Here is a 15,534-nt window from a genome sequence, read left to right as displayed (position 1 = left end):
TTTAAGCAGCCATTAGAAGGAAGAAGTGTTACATGATGACCCTAGTAATGGCTGCAAAGGAGACTTTATAAATTACAATGATAAAATTACAATTTTTTTTGGTTTTCATTGCATGTATTCTTTTGCCATCTCATGGAATAATTTCTCCCCAAAAGATGGTGTGACAGGTCAAAACGGAAAACTTGCAAAGAGCCAGGAGCATCTTGCTGGGAATTTTAACCTCGGCCAATGACATGAATGCAATGCCTTTACATAATCTTTTTGAATGTCAATATATTTCTGCTTGCTTTGCAAATATTCAGTTTTCATTTGATTGTTGTAGTAAACTCAGACACTTGGATGACAAAAAGATATTCATTTGATTTTCACATGAAACATAGAAACGTACATTATTACATAAAATTTCAGACGTTTTATTTCAGACAATTAATTTTCAGACACTTTTATCTCATTTCGGACACTTTGCTGAAACATAGCTTAAGTAATTTACAGCAAAAAACAGCAAATTAGACTGGAACAACATCAAAAGATGATAGTTTTTCTGCGCTTTACAAGGTTTTACAAATACACCAATGAGAAAATTAGACAAATTCTATCAAGGTGTTACATACACATATGTCAAGTAGTGTCTCAACTAGAGTTTGCTCCATAAAGCCCAGCATAAAGGAGACTAAGAGCTCTGGAGCTTCTTCAAAGTATTATTACTGTCTTGCAAATAGTTTGGACACTTAAAATTTTGGACACTCAAAAATTTCAGACTTTTATTTTTGGAGACGTTTTGTCTGAAATTACAATGGTCCAAAATTTTTTGCAAGTAATGTATCAGGTGTGAAATAGGTGTGGTATTTGAGTTTGGCCAAGTGGAGATACTGTTGAGGTCAGGGGTGATGAATCAACTGTAAATGACTGACTGAAACCATAGCCTGTAAGCAGGCCAGCTTTTCCTATAGTTATCCATTTTTTCCTTGCAATTTTTTCTCTAAGATTAACTGGGATTACAGATGAAATTTAATTAACAAATGTCTTTTTTAAAAACAGCAAGTAGGTGTTCACTACTACTTTGCTTATAACAAGGCCTGTTTGTTCAGCAAACTGTGGGCAACCTAGTTTTGATTCACCACACCTTAACTGCTTACACATGAAGTCTCTCAGTTGAACAAATCTGAAAAGTCACTGTTCTCATTACAAACTTGGAAACAATGTGGAAAATTTGCACAAGGAAACCAGAAAGGAATTATTCTACTATCCAGCTGTGAGTGCCATTTATTTCTTCTTGTTTTCATGTGATCAACCAGGGCTTCTGAAAAGTTTGCCAAAAGCTCACTGTGTTCTGCATTTGGCAGAGGTGATGTCTCCTCTGGGTCTGTCTCGACATTAAACAGCAGTGGAGTTTCAAAGGACTGTTGTCCTCTGTTATCTGATCAAGAGAAAAATAAAGGAACTAGAATGGTTTGCATGTGCTTGATGTAATACTTAAGTATCAAACACAAGTAACTGTGTCTTACCACATTTCCAAACACTGAGAAGAGAGTTGAAAATATGATGTGCAGCAGCATACTTTTGAGAAGTTTGAACGTGTTTGAAAATATGATAAAACACTGTCTCCCATGTTTGATACATCTCATCAATCAAACCTAAAACTAACAAGAGAACAGAGAAATAATTAAAATCATAAAAATCTGACAAATATGTAATGATGCAACAGGCCCTAAACATGTGCAGAGGGTTTGAGGTAGCCTATAGCTTCATTGTGTGTATGCTTACTAATTCAAGGTTAGATTGTGCAACCTAGCCAACTCTTAAATGCAGAAGGTTCTTTGCAACCCCAGTGGGTACCAGAGGAATTAAAATACGATAAGAATGGCAATATAATTTAAGACTTCCTAAATCCTGTTTAATGTGTAATATATATACTTAGAGCATGGTTAGGGTTAACTTTTTCGGTGTCACCCTCTTTAAACTGGGCTGTTATTAAGGACTGTAACCAGTAACACCTGTTACAGCTGAGTATGTTTGATTTTCCATTGATATTGCCTGTTGTTGATAGAATTCAACCACAAAGTAACAAGTTTGCTTCAGGTGTGGACAACAATAACAGGTGACTCAAAACTTTATACCAGCACTGTAATAGATATATTGTTGTACATGTGTCCAGCATACTGATTTGAGACCATTTAGAGGATTTGTTTGATAAAAGAAAACATACAAGCTAAATGCATAACATTTGTAGTATGTAGACCTAATGACCCAAGTAGCAAAACCTTAGTCACATCTCCTAGACTTGATACTTACCTTTAATCTCTGTATATACAACTTTGTAAGGGCCAGAAGTTATGGCTGCAGGCTTGGTAACTTCTATATAATGGAAAATATATTTGTGTTGAGATTCCTGTGACGAGTTAAACAAGACAGGCAATAAACTTTTGCCGTCCGAGTAGAATGCACCAGTGCTGTGATTTAATAATTCTAATACAGTTGGCATGACATCCATCACTGTCACAGGCGTTCTGATTATCTGTCTTTCTGCAAGTTCTTCTTTCCATCTCATCAATGCTGGCACACGAATGATGCTCTCACAAATATCATTCTTGCTGCTACCTTCAAGAGAATAACATTCACGTAGCTTGTTGTCACAGATAAAGATACATCTCCAGGGAAGGCTCCCATAGAAAATGGTCAGGAGTGCTCGTTGTACCTTTTAGGGGTTGAAAAATTGGTGTGGGTACCTCCTAGGGTGTTCAGTCTCAAAAAGTCCATAGCGGGAGCTTTCGCAGTACCATATAGGGTATTGAGCTGGAAAAATATGACAGGAGATAACATGTTTTAGACTTGGCACCTCTTAGGAGTGAAAAAAATTTCAAGCCACACCCACGTACCCATGGTACCTCTTAGTGGTTCTTTTCAAAATTTCCAATGAGCACCCCTGTCCTTTTAAATGGAAGTCCCCCTGGGGAAACAACATTAATCATGTGTACTCTTGTTCGGAGTATAATGATAGTTAACCTACAAAATTTACTGTCACTTCACGAGAGGGTATTAAAAACAACTTTTGAGTCGAAAAATGTTTCTCATCCTGTTCTGGATCTTATTTACTTATCAAATTATGAAGGAAATTATGAATGTTGAGGCCAAGTTTGACTTAAACCAATGCTGGTCAGCAGCATTTTGGAGTAGTTGTGTGCTGTGGGTTTTTCAAGGCTATAGTTACATGTTTTGCATCATTTTCAGCTGTGTGAGGATGCTCAGTTACTTTAAGCTTTTTGCATGCCTTTCACTCCATCTTCCTCACTGCTATTGGCCACTCATTGTTTGGGTTGATAAGTATCTCAAATGATTTTTTAATGAGACAGTGCCAGGTGGTTACCACTCTCTGGGTTGCCATGGATACCTACATCCTCTTCTTGAAGCTTATATCCTGCCTGGCACAATCTTTCATAAATCACTATCCAGAAGCTCGTCAATCACCATCACTGTCCTCATCATCATCATTTTCATCATCATCATCATCTTTGTGCTTCACTAAAACAACTGGAAGTCTAAACTAACCCTTCCTGTTGCCTAAAACTAATAATCAGTATCAATTTATAATAATAAAATTATCATTATTATAAATGATCAATAAAAAAAGAGGTCTGTCTTACCTCTTAAAAATATGGTTTCATCACTATCCTCAGTCTCTTCCTCTTTACAAGTGTCACATGATTCATCAAAGTAATGTCCAGTCGCTGACGTAAACAGAACTAATGTACTGTTATCAATGTCACGTTCCTTCAATGTTCTTAGTATCCTTCCAATACTCCAGTCTACCTCTTTCAGAGCATCAGAGTATGAACTTGTCCTTGAATTTAAAAAGAACCGTGATGTAAATACTGGGTGATTGAGGTTCATGTAACTGACAAAAAGGAAAAAGGGTTTACTTGAAATTGACGATGTCTCCAAAAATTGTACAGCATTTCTTGTAAACCGCAGGGTCATGTTTTCTATAGTATAGGGCTGTTCTATAATACTTCTGTTTCTGTACAGAACACAACTTCTTACTTGGATGAAATCCATCATAAAGTGAATCACATCATGCAGTATACTGCTGTACAAGATGAAAGCTATTATAACCGTGAAAACAGTGATTATCTTGCCAAGTCCATTATACCAACCAATGAAGGCAACACATGGAAGAATATAAAGCAACGGACTGAAGAACGAACACACTGCTTGCCAAGTGTATTGCGAATCTGACGTTGTCTTGTAGCTTTCCATGCACTGGTCTTTGTGTGCCGATGGAACCCCATACCACGAGTCAAACCCGTGACCAAGAGGCAAGTATTCTCCATTTTTTCCCACCCCTAAACCCCACAAGCCCACAAAATTTGTGGCGTAACCTTTCGCCTTTAAAACTTCTGCCAAGGTTGTTTCGTTGTGCTGTAAGCCTCCAGAAGATGCAATCGACGGGATTTCCTTGAAAGAAAGAAACTTACTTTTGATAATTCCAGTACGAGGTGGTAATAATCCCGTTAGTAAGGATGCGATGGATGAAATCCTTGATGACTGAGAATACCAGCGAGAAAATACGACTCCTTCTTCCGCTAGACGATCGATGTTTGGAGTTAATGTTTGCGACGAATTATTGTTGTAAATGCCTAGATCTCCAATAGAGAGATTGTCAGTCATAAAGATGATAATGTTTGGACTTCCTCCAAGAGAAATATTGAGGGAAAAACAAGTGGAAAACAGATAGACAAGAATAATGAAAATTGCGGGACAAGCCGCCATGTTGAATTTTGAAGTTATCCGCTGTACTCGGTATTACATTATCGTCTGCCCTTCGGCTCCAGGTTCTCCCCGCCAAAACCATACGTCACCGAATGGACTTGAACTACAATGGTACCTTACCTAGTAACAATTAGTATCTTATATCAAATGTTAATGGTCGTGCATATTAAGCAAAATTTATTACTGATAGTAAAACCAACAAGACATACATTTTAGATTAGTCACGGAGTTAACTTAGTTTTAAACGGTTGAAACTCAGGTTGAAACTAAAATGATTTCATTTTGAATTAAAACCACCGTGGGGATTAATTTTGTTAACCCATTATTTGTCACGGAGTTTCATGTCGCCTTGAGTAATTAAGATCTTTCTTTCAAATTATATTGAATGGGTTAAAACAACACTGAGTTCATGCAAGCTTCTTTTACCTTCTAATATCGCTCTGCTGCGCTGAGTCACGAAGCAAAGTTTACGTCGAAATATTACCGCGGCCATCAAACCTACCAAAATCAATATTAATAATCTTGCGTGCTTTTTCTTCATGATTTCCTCTTTTCGCCTGTCTGACTTAATACCCACATGGAGTTGAATTAGTGACGTGAGAGCTTCACTCGATATCACACTATGCTGATGGGGCAAATGGCAACTATAAATAATTTATCTGTTGAGACAGCAGTCAGTTCTAGACCCCCGAGAGAACGTGCGCTGGCGAGAAAAAAAAAACAGAAGTAAACAATATTCCCTCAGGATGGTTTGTTCGAAGATTTAAAATCCTTATCCCCGATGAACGGAATGCCGAATAAAACGACAGAGGTACAATCTTTTACACTGCTCATTTATTCGCCTACAATTTTTGTGAAGCACCCGTTTGTTTTACAACGCGTACAAACCACAGAATGAGTTGATAGCTAGGATGGTTACAATAATTTATCTGTGTTTTGGAGTTCCTGCTTGTGTTTAAGCTTTCTTTTGTTAAACTGTCTGTCCATAGAAACAGGACAAAAGGCTATCCGAAGAGCAAGTCGCTGGTAAGTTTTCCATTTAGTTGCGTTTTGTTGATTCGGAGTATTTGGTCACCAGCAAAAACCATGCTTAGCATATTAATTCGGCAATGTTGTCATGACCGATGCTGCGGTTCTCTCATCTACGTGGTAAGAAACCGAGCAGTATCGAAAGTAAAAGCCAATTGTATAAGAAGTTTGCGGTAATGAGAATATCCGAGTGTGTTGTGAACTTTGAGAGGCAGCTTAATCTGGGACGAACGCATTGCCTTAAGGAACAAACGTTTTCTTTTGTCTTCAAAAACACGAGGCAGAAGCGTGCATATGATTCGAAAGCGAAAACTCAAAAGTATCCACTCCTTTCCGATCGATATGTACAGCAATGATGACTGCGAGTTGAATTAAACTTGGCGGCTTTCTTTAATTTAGCATGCCTTCAAATATGAACAAGGTATTTGACTGGGAAATGTTCAAACTGTTTAGTACATGGAGACTGAATTGTATGCAAAACATCTTAGATTGGGAGTGATGTTTAAGGAAACAATGACAAGACACCGCACCTGCCGCCGGCAGCTTTAGTGTTGAGTGTACGAATAGAACATCTACACATGTTTAATTATTCAGTGAAGCAGCTTCACAAACGAGTGGTGGAAAAACACCGATTCGCGGACAACCGAACCATCTAAGCCATATTTTAAAGTTAAGCAAAGGCAACAATATCTATGTTTTAAACTTTAGACTGGAAATCCACTGAAGTTCAACGTAGTAAGAAGTTGGTAGTGCAATGATTGACATAAACAAATCCATTAACAGTGGTCTGACTTGTGTTTGATGGCTTCATGACTAAGCAAATTATGTCCTGTATAATGATGTTTCTGCACTAGATTCTTTCCTCATGCAAAGCGAATATTGGTCATTTTTATATCAATACAAGTTTTTATATTGGTAAACAGTTGTCTGACTTCACACAAAGGTTCGAAACTTTCTCTAAAAACCTGACGGCCCTGAACGCGTTATATTTTTAGTGGGAGTTTCATGATCACAACAATCATTTTCCTTTGAAGTCTTATGCTGCACGGAAGACTGTCCAACAAAGTCAATTTATATTCAGCGCTCTCACTGTAAGGCTTTGATGGGTAGATTGCGTCTATTTGGGCAAAGAAAATGAAACAATTTAATTTCGTTTTTGTGAACCCTCCACATCTACACCCGCCCAGGTTTCACGTTAGCACTGAATACCGATGTCTAATGTTAGGCCCCGTCCACACTAGGCTAGAGAAATTTTAAATGGTGTCTGCGCTCTGAAAACACATCAATTTTCCGTCCACGCTACGCCGGAGGAATCTGAAAACTCAACAATCATCGGTCATTTTGGTTTTGCGGAAAATCACATGAAAATCACATGATTATCGCAGGAAAATCACATGATTATCGCGATGTCATCGTTTTCGAAAAGCTCCATTTTCAAAATGTTTTCTGTCCACACTAAAACGCATAGCCGACGTTTTCAAATTCCTCCGGAGTGCGTTTTCGTAAAGATCCGTTTTCGTGACGGATTAGTGTGGACGGTAGGCATGACCGTAGAAATAAAGCTACGTTTTCAGATTTTCCCGGTGTAGTGTGGAGGGTGCCTTAAGCCAATGACTACTTTGTTGAAATCGGTCATTCGTCAACAACTTCCTTAGACTTAATTTCTAAGGAAGTTAAAATGCTATCACAACACAGTCACGCGTGACGTTTAGTGACGGCGTACTGTTTTGAAACTAAAAGTACAAAAGAACTAGTTTTTAAAGTTGATAAAATATTTTTCTGGCCCATCAGCGGGACGGAATTCGAACACTTCTGGAACTGGTTCAGTAAGAATAAGTGCCCAGGGGGCTTGTCTGCTCTTGAAGTAAACTTTCGCCCGAAAATATGGCATCGTCCCGACTAGCAGCCCCTGGGTATCCGAGGATGCTTTCTGGATGGTAAATTTCATCATAGCGACCCAGCCCGCGAAAGCAATCTGGCCATCAGAATTTTGAAAGTAAAATATGAAGGAATTTATGCACCATTGTGTTAAACAACACGCCACTAAGCATCCTCTGGTTGAGTTTATTATCTTTAATTATTTCCAACACTTTTTAATCAAAAAATGTTTTTGTTTTCCTCCATAACATCATAGAACGACTGATTATTTTTTTACTTAAGATATTTCTAGACATATCATGAACAGGCTTTGTTAACTTGACAACTTTTCACTGAAATAATTAATCTCTACCACACATTGTGCGAAGCTGCTACTGCGCAGATAACGGAATTGAAAATAACCAAAAGTAATTGATCGAGTAAGGTCTAGTACGGGGGGAGGGGTTACTCCCTTATATGGGCTATATGGGTATGTCGGCCCTAAAGGGTATGGCTTTTTAGCCGTTTTGGTCAGAAATAGGGTATCGATTTTGGCCATTTTGATCTCAAATAGGGTATCGGTTTTGCACTTTTGTCTTGAAATAGGTATGCTTCTAGACGAAGCCACTTTTTCATCATTATTGATAAGACCATCAACAAAAGCCCTTCATAATGCCATAAACATCAGTCTGAACTAAGGAACTCATTATAAGACAGGTCTGAAAAAGGGTATTGATTTAAAGGTCCGGTCATAAATAAGGTATCGAACTTTTGGTCAGGTCGCAAATAGGGTAGGCACGCAGATTTTGGTCATTAATAAGGTAAGGGTTTTGGGAAGAGGGCCACACACCCCCACCCAACTTTGCTTGGAGCACTCCCCCTCCGGGGGGTCTAATATCACAACTCAAGTGGCTATTGAATTTCTTATGAGATTGGTAAATATTTGATGGCTTGGAATCCTGTTTATTAATAACATCGATTTTAGGTTTTTCATGAAAGGCGACAACGTAAAATCACCCAGAAACTTACTGATGATTCGTTTAGTGTGTCCTAAAACGCGACAATGAGCGAAACTGCCAGTAAAACTCAAAGTACTGTGAATCTCGAAGGAACATATCCACGTCAAATTGCTGGTAAGGTTTACTTGGTAGCCACTATCAAGAATTTATATTCAGATTTTGATTAAAGAAATCATTCAAGCAATTCTTTTACGGCGTGTAAAACAAAAATTGAGTTCAAGAGATTTATCGAATTGTGTTACGCTGGTCAGCAGATCTTTAGTCTTCGAACTTTGACTTATCTGCAAACTGTAACTAATGTACAATGTTATATTATACTAAAGGAACTACCGAGATATTGTGTTTGCAGATACAAGTGATGAAGTTAAGCCATATCAAGCAAAAAGGAACCAAAACCACTTCGATATAGCGGATGCCAATTTTTACACTACGATTAAAGGAGAATCGAGTTTCTCGACTAAGCACGCTCAAGTTGCGGTCTATAATTGGAATTGCTGCCACAAACTTTAAAAAAAATGGAAAAAGTTTCTTAGTTCAAAATATTTAATCAATCAAAAGTCATGCATTGCTTATCAAGACTATCAGAGGAGGAGCGCTGGTATTTTGATAAATAACTGAGATACTATGCGCGCTTTCATTGGTCGATATGTGTGTTTACATGAGAGTGTGTAAACACGGTTGTGACGTTTTAGATTCAAGCGTATTTTTGTGAATTATTTTATAAAAGCAACAGAGTACTCTCTCCCTGCTTACATAGCCTCGTCTAAACATCTGAGGGGTTGAGAGAATTCTCGAAAGTTAATATGCAAACCAAGACTCGGGTTTGCATAACTGTTTCGAATTCTCCGAACCCCCTTCTTATTTAGATGAGGCTATGTAAACAAGGAAAAAGTGCTCTGCTTAACTACTGATCGTTTGAGCCACTCCTATCACTGCTGCAATGAGTTCTGCCTTTAATTGTGGGATCTGGGTGCGGTATTTTTGCTGCCATATATGGACGTTGTTCCCTTTTTCGTGACTAGACACTTTTTAAAAAAGTTCTTTCCCGCTATTTTTTCAATGATTTTATCTCGCCATTTCTTTTTATTAACCTCTACCAGGAAGCAACGGAAGTCGAATCTTGTCTTGCTCAGAAACATCAGATTGTTTAGTTTGTATTTGGCACAAAATAAACGAGCAGAATAAGAAACGCGTATGGGAAAATCATTTATATTCCTTTGCATTCTGTTTAGAGTTCCGAGAGGCGTTCTCCTTGTTCGACAAAGATGGCGGTGGATCGATCTCGTCATCGGAGCTTGCTGCTGTGATGAGATCTTTGGGACAAAATCCAACTGAAGACGAACTGAAGGAAATGATAGCTGATGTAGATGAAGACGGTGTGTTTGATCTAGAACTCAATATATCTTATTCCTCAGTTGATTTAAAGAATTCTGGATTTTAAAAATCGCCCGAAAATCTCAAATTCTTGTATAGCAGTCAGAAAAATCCCTTACCTGGCATAAACTGTGAACTGTCAGTTCACGGCAACGGGATTTGATCTGACCGACGAAGGCTGTTAATTTTTATTGTCCGTCTAGAATCGAAAATTTCTCGGATGTTTCCGACCGACGAAGGCAGCTGCTTATGACTGGCTTACAATGATCGGACGTTCATCGAGTGATGCCAACGAGAGACGTCTAATATTGTCGGAATCCAGCTGAATCGTCGGGTCTTTTCGCAAAGATGTTCTTGAGTAATATGACGTCATTATTAGAATGTTCATGCTATTTCTGATTTGACAACACTTTACGGAAATTCCTAGGAGGCGCGGTGGCCTCATGGTTAGCGCGTTCGACTCTGGATCGAGCGGTCCGGGTTCGAGCCTTGGTCGGGGACATTGTGTTGTGTTCTTGGGCAAGACACTTTGCTCTTACAGTACCTCTCTCCACCCAGGTGTACAAATGGGTACCGGCGAATTTAATGCTGGGGGTAACCTGGCGATGGACTAGCATCCCATCCAGGGGAGAGTATAAATACTCCTGGTCGTTTCATGCTACAGAAACCGGGATAAGCTCCGGCCTGATGGGCCACTAGGCTCGTATGCAGACTTTACTTTTATTCGGAAATTCTAGGGTAATTGTGACGAACATAAACGTTATTAAAATGATCACTGCAATTCTTCTCTGTTCACTTTTCATAGTATTTGTTCGTTTTTTAGGAAATGGTGAGATAGATTTTGAAGAGTTTCTCCAAATGATGTCTAAGAAAATAACTACAAACGATACAGAGGAGGAAATAAGGGATGCATTCAGAATTTTTGACAAGGATGGAAACGGGCTGATAAGTGCGCACGAGTTAAGACAAATTATGATGAATCTTGGCGAGAAACTCACAGATGAAGAGTTGGATGAAATGATGAGAGAGGCTGACCTTAATGGAGATGGACAGATTGATTATGAAGGTAAAATAAATCAGAAAACTTTGTTTGAGGGCCAAATTTGAATTTATGACTGTCATTTTAATAATTAGCACAAACGATGTAGCACATGCAAATGGTAATTTTCAAGATGTGTGGCGGCTCCACCGTCGAACGAAAAACTGATAGCAAGAACTAAAATTCTTAGTTTCTACGGACTCTCGCTATTACGGACGCCAGACGACGTCCCCAAACGTGTCCGCTATAACGAGAGATGACTGCACTTCCTACTGTATTTCCACGACGGACTAGTCAAGATGTCAAAATATTCAAGAAAGCATAAATTGTTTTATAACGCCACTTAAAAGACTTGCCTTTTCCCTCGACTCACCTGAATGACCCTCACAGTATGGTCAGTACTTGATAGAGAGTTTAACTCCCGACGTGAGACTACATAAGAAAAGTGTTCAACTCCTACAGGATTGGTTTTGTACACCAACATGACTGCCGTTTCATTGTTTTGGAACACCAATATAGCTGCCATGACGTGATGTGCATCCGCTCTATTTACGCTGGCAGATCACCAGAACTTTGTATTGTGACATTTGCACTGTGAAAGTTTTTTTGAAAATGAAACAAAAACTGAATTCGAACCGGAGAAAAACGTCATCAATGATGCAGCTTGAATTTAACTGAGTGTCAGATGATAAACTTTAGCAACTGTAAACAGAGCCGTAGTCAGATAAAAATTATGACTGAGGCAATGACTATGTTTGAATTCTCTTCCTACAATCCCCGACAAAAGTCCTGGCACACTTGCCCACTTTTGCAATATCTGTCAGGGGAATTTATCAGTTCGTCCCCTCCCCCTCAATTCAATGTTGTTTATCCTGATGAAGTCGTCATCTATCGTTTACAACGTTGTCAGCAGGGGGGAAGGGGGATCTTTTTTCTATTGATGTTATTAGTTATTTTTCCCAAAATATCTTGTCAACGCATTTTCATGCTATCTGATGAAGGCGTGCTTAGGCATTAAGGGTGCTATGATGACTACAAACAACAAAAACAAAAAATATGAGTGAGGCAAAGTGCTTCGGTTTGCCTGCTAGTAGACTAAATTCTAACTGTTTTTCTTTGTTCTACTTTTGCCACAGAATTCCGATTTCTAATGACCAAGTAAAGCAACTTCTGAGATTTAACATAACCTTGCTTGAGGGTGAAACCTTTTCAACGCTTGGTGGCAATTATTGCACTTGTCCCTCAGAATGCACCGCCACTTGACAAGAAGATAAAAGATCCTAGCAAAATTTTGACGAGTGTTTGTTAAGGGGGAGAAGGAGTATGTTGTAAAAAGACACTGGTTTGACACTGTCTTGTAACAAGAAGACATTACACTTATTATCAGTTGCTGTTGAAATGTTGCCTGGTTAACGCGTTACATTAGCGAGTGTAGCTTGAAATATCAAGATTTGTTTTAACTTCGAAATGAAGTATACATTGTTGTGTTTATGCACGGTTAGGCTTGACTTGCACAATAGTGGTCTCAGCTTTACCTCTAACATACGTTTAAATGAAATAATTGAACATAAGGATAAGTCTTTTCTTTTTAACTTCTAAATTGATATTTTGATAATACATTAAACTGAAACATTTTAATGTTATATTTAAGTTAATTTTTATTTTGAGAGGGAGCAAGTTGGGGGCGCTTATTTCGTTCATCCATTTTTCAATGTGATGTTAGTATCTATCTCTCTTGAGTAAATTCAGTAATGCTGACATTTACAGTTCAGTTAAACTTCATTTGATTATTCATTAGTCTTACATTTATGTTAACCGCTGGCATTCATATAAAGCAGATTTAGAAGTTACATCTTAACAACAACAACAACAACAATAATCTTTATGGACTCACACTAACATAAATTTCAGGACAAGAATTATACACATCAGATTACAAGTTGATTAAACAAAATTCTAAGGAAAGTAATTGGAGTCTAGAGAAAGCTAAAGTAACCACATGGTTTTCGAGTTAACTCCTCATAGTTATTCAGAGTTGATTATGATAAAAAAAAAATAGATAGCAGCAAGGAAATTAAGAATACCACACCTGGTAAATAGTGCTTAATGATTTTGTAATAAATGACCAATGTCACGATATTTCAAGTCATTTTTCTGATTATTTTGAAATTGAATCTCAAAATAATAGTTTCCTATGGTAGAGTAATGAAAAACTTGACAACCTAGACAAGGATGACTTCGACTAAGAAAGATTTAGATGGATTACGAAGGAGAAAATAAAACCATTACGCGCAGTAGCTTAATTCATGTTTTTTTTACCACAGAGAAATTAATTGTTTTAAACTGGAAGTCGCTATTTACAGAAATGAATCATTTGTAATGAAACACGTATGCGCAAATTTGTTCGTGGAGCAAACTTCACCCCAGGGTCTCCTCTGTTCAAATCTAAGATGGCGCCAGCTAATCCGAACGGAAAGGATCTTAGAGTTGCATGCCTGAGAAGATCCTAGCCCAGTGGTGAAAGGTGTGGTGACTAAACTTTCTTCAAGGGCGTAATTTTTATACTACGTCTTGTCAGTATATGCCCTTTTTAGCTTACAACAACTATTCGACAGAAAAGTGAGTTGTTTCAAAGTATATTTTTTTCGCCTTCCTATGATTACGGCATAGTCATATTTAGCTAATTGTTAATGTTAGTTACTTATTCTTAATTGGTAAGCTTTTGAATAGACAATCACGCGCGTATTGAAAGATTCATTTTGGTATTATTCATAGACAATTAAGTTATTCAAGTTAGTGAGAAATGTAAAGCGATTCTTAACAGAGTCGCTGGATTTTAACTTCGCCAACTTCGTGTCGTTGCTTTAAATCGACTTGCATATCATATATTTAAACTGAACAAAAAAGACGGTCTTTCGCCCAAGAAATAGCATTAACATTCATATACAGTTTTATGGTTTATTGATTTGATAATTATACAGTGTTTAATTCTGTCTCATTACACTGTCCTCTTGCCAATCAGCTTCAAGAAAGGAAACGAAAATGGGTGAGACCAATTTGAGATGGATGTGGAAAGTATACGTTATAAGAACTAGCTTATTATGAACTGCATTGTAGTCTCATAACAAAGATGTTTCAATTAAAACTAACTTCTTTGGCATTAGAATATAACCCAGTGATGTATGTGCTGTTTACGCTCATGATTGGAATAAATTTAACCCTTGATATTTAACACTTTCGTGTGTCTCGTTGTTAATTGCCCTTCTAGTCACACTATCAGCGATACATAATGAAGTCTGTAAATGGATCTCTATTCAAAAGATGTACCGTATTATCCCAAAACTAACGACCCCCCCCGAAAGAGGCGAGCCCGCCTCCACGCTGTCCCCCCCCCCCACCCCTCCCAACCAGAAATGAGGAAGACAAGCACAAATAAAAGAAATTGAATAACCGTGTTAATTCATTTCTTTTGTTTGTGTCCTCTAGGCCTTACTATTAAGCTGAATTTTGATATATCGAAAGTGGCCTATTTGTGCTTCATCAGTTCATGTTGCGCCGTGTAAACCTAAAACCCCCGAAATGTCCATCAAATAACAGTAATGTACTAAGAGGAAGTTTTCTTCAAATTAAAATTGACAACTCGACCAGCGCAGTGAAATCTTGATACAGCAGAGTCACGTAGCATGTAGTTCGCGGCATGATGTAGAAACAGTTTACGATGTCTGGCTAGCTTTTCTGCTGACCACTGACAACACGGTCTAGACATAGACAGACATGGTAAATTCAAACTGAAAGAAAGAATTTCATGTCATGTTTCAAGGATTCCGTCTTTTGTACACATTACATAATGTTGTTTGCTCCCCGACGCGACTGTAGCTACCCCCGGAAGTAGCGAGCTCCTAAGGCTGGTAATTCTGAAAATAGTCAAAGTACAAGTAACGAGGGTCGTTACTTTCGGATCTTTATGGTATCTCCTTAAAGGAAAGCATCTCCGTGATTTGCGCACGGGTATACGGTAACCCAAGTAACCCTCTGTGAGGTTTTACCTTCTTCCACTCTAAAATTTGTTTTGAGGAGACATCGCATCCGGTTTCTTTCGTAGTTCCTCTTAAGTGATAATTATTGCTAAATATTTATCTATAGTCAACTTTCAAAAGTTTCGATCTGTCACTGCACGCAGTTCTGCTCACGGCTTAATAAGCAAGATAAACATCTAACCAGACTTAGGCGGCTTTAGTCACTGCACGCTAGTGAACAATAACTGTTGATACAGCTAATGCAAATATTTTGACAGATGAAAGAAAGAACCGACGAAATGTCTTTAACGAGGAATATTTCTCTTAATTTCTGCCTTCAGGGAATTTTCATATGAACACGCAATTTGAATCATTGGAAAAAGTCTAAGTAATCCATGTGGAGAAGTCAGAAAAAATGTCTAAGTCTTGCAGT

At 38.1% G+C, this 15,534-nt stretch overlaps 2 protein-coding genes across 2 annotated transcripts; one reads left to right on the top strand and one right to left on the bottom strand.

Annotated features, from left to right (window-relative positions):
• Nucleotides 1-397: 397 nt before the first annotated feature.
• Nucleotides 398-5,400, bottom strand: LOC110042457 (arylsulfatase L-like). The gene is made up of 3 exons (XM_020747835.2): nt 3,642-5,400; nt 2,293-2,598; nt 398-1,417 (listed from the first exon to the last, which is right to left on the bottom strand). The coding sequence occupies exons 1-3, from the start codon at nt 4,765-4,767 to the stop codon at nt 1,149-1,151; spliced, it is 1,701 nt and encodes a 566-aa protein (XP_020603494.2). The 5' UTR covers nt 4,768-5,400; the 3' UTR covers nt 398-1,148.
• A 15-nt stretch (nt 5,401-5,415) lies between these two features.
• LOC149110008 (calmodulin-like) lies at nt 5,416-14,317 on the top strand. Its single transcript, XM_089292065.1, has 5 exons — nt 5,416-5,578; nt 5,757-5,793; nt 9,905-10,048; nt 10,870-11,112; nt 12,222-14,317. Exons 1-5 carry the CDS (start codon nt 5,549-5,551, stop codon nt 12,245-12,247), a joined length of 480 nt encoding a protein of 159 aa, XP_089148191.1. The 5' UTR covers nt 5,416-5,548; the 3' UTR covers nt 12,248-14,317.
• The last annotated feature ends 1,217 nt before the right edge of the window (nt 14,318-15,534 follow it).

Source organism: Orbicella faveolata, unplaced genomic scaffold, assembly GCF_042242905.1.
Source record: "Orbicella faveolata isolate gen_17 unplaced genomic scaffold, um_ofav_v1 contig_24, whole genome shotgun sequence".
NCBI lineage: Eukaryota > Metazoa > Cnidaria > Anthozoa > Scleractinia > Merulinidae > Orbicella > Orbicella faveolata.
Note: the sequence above shows the minus strand (reverse complement) of the source record. Positions and strands in the feature narration are given on the sequence as shown.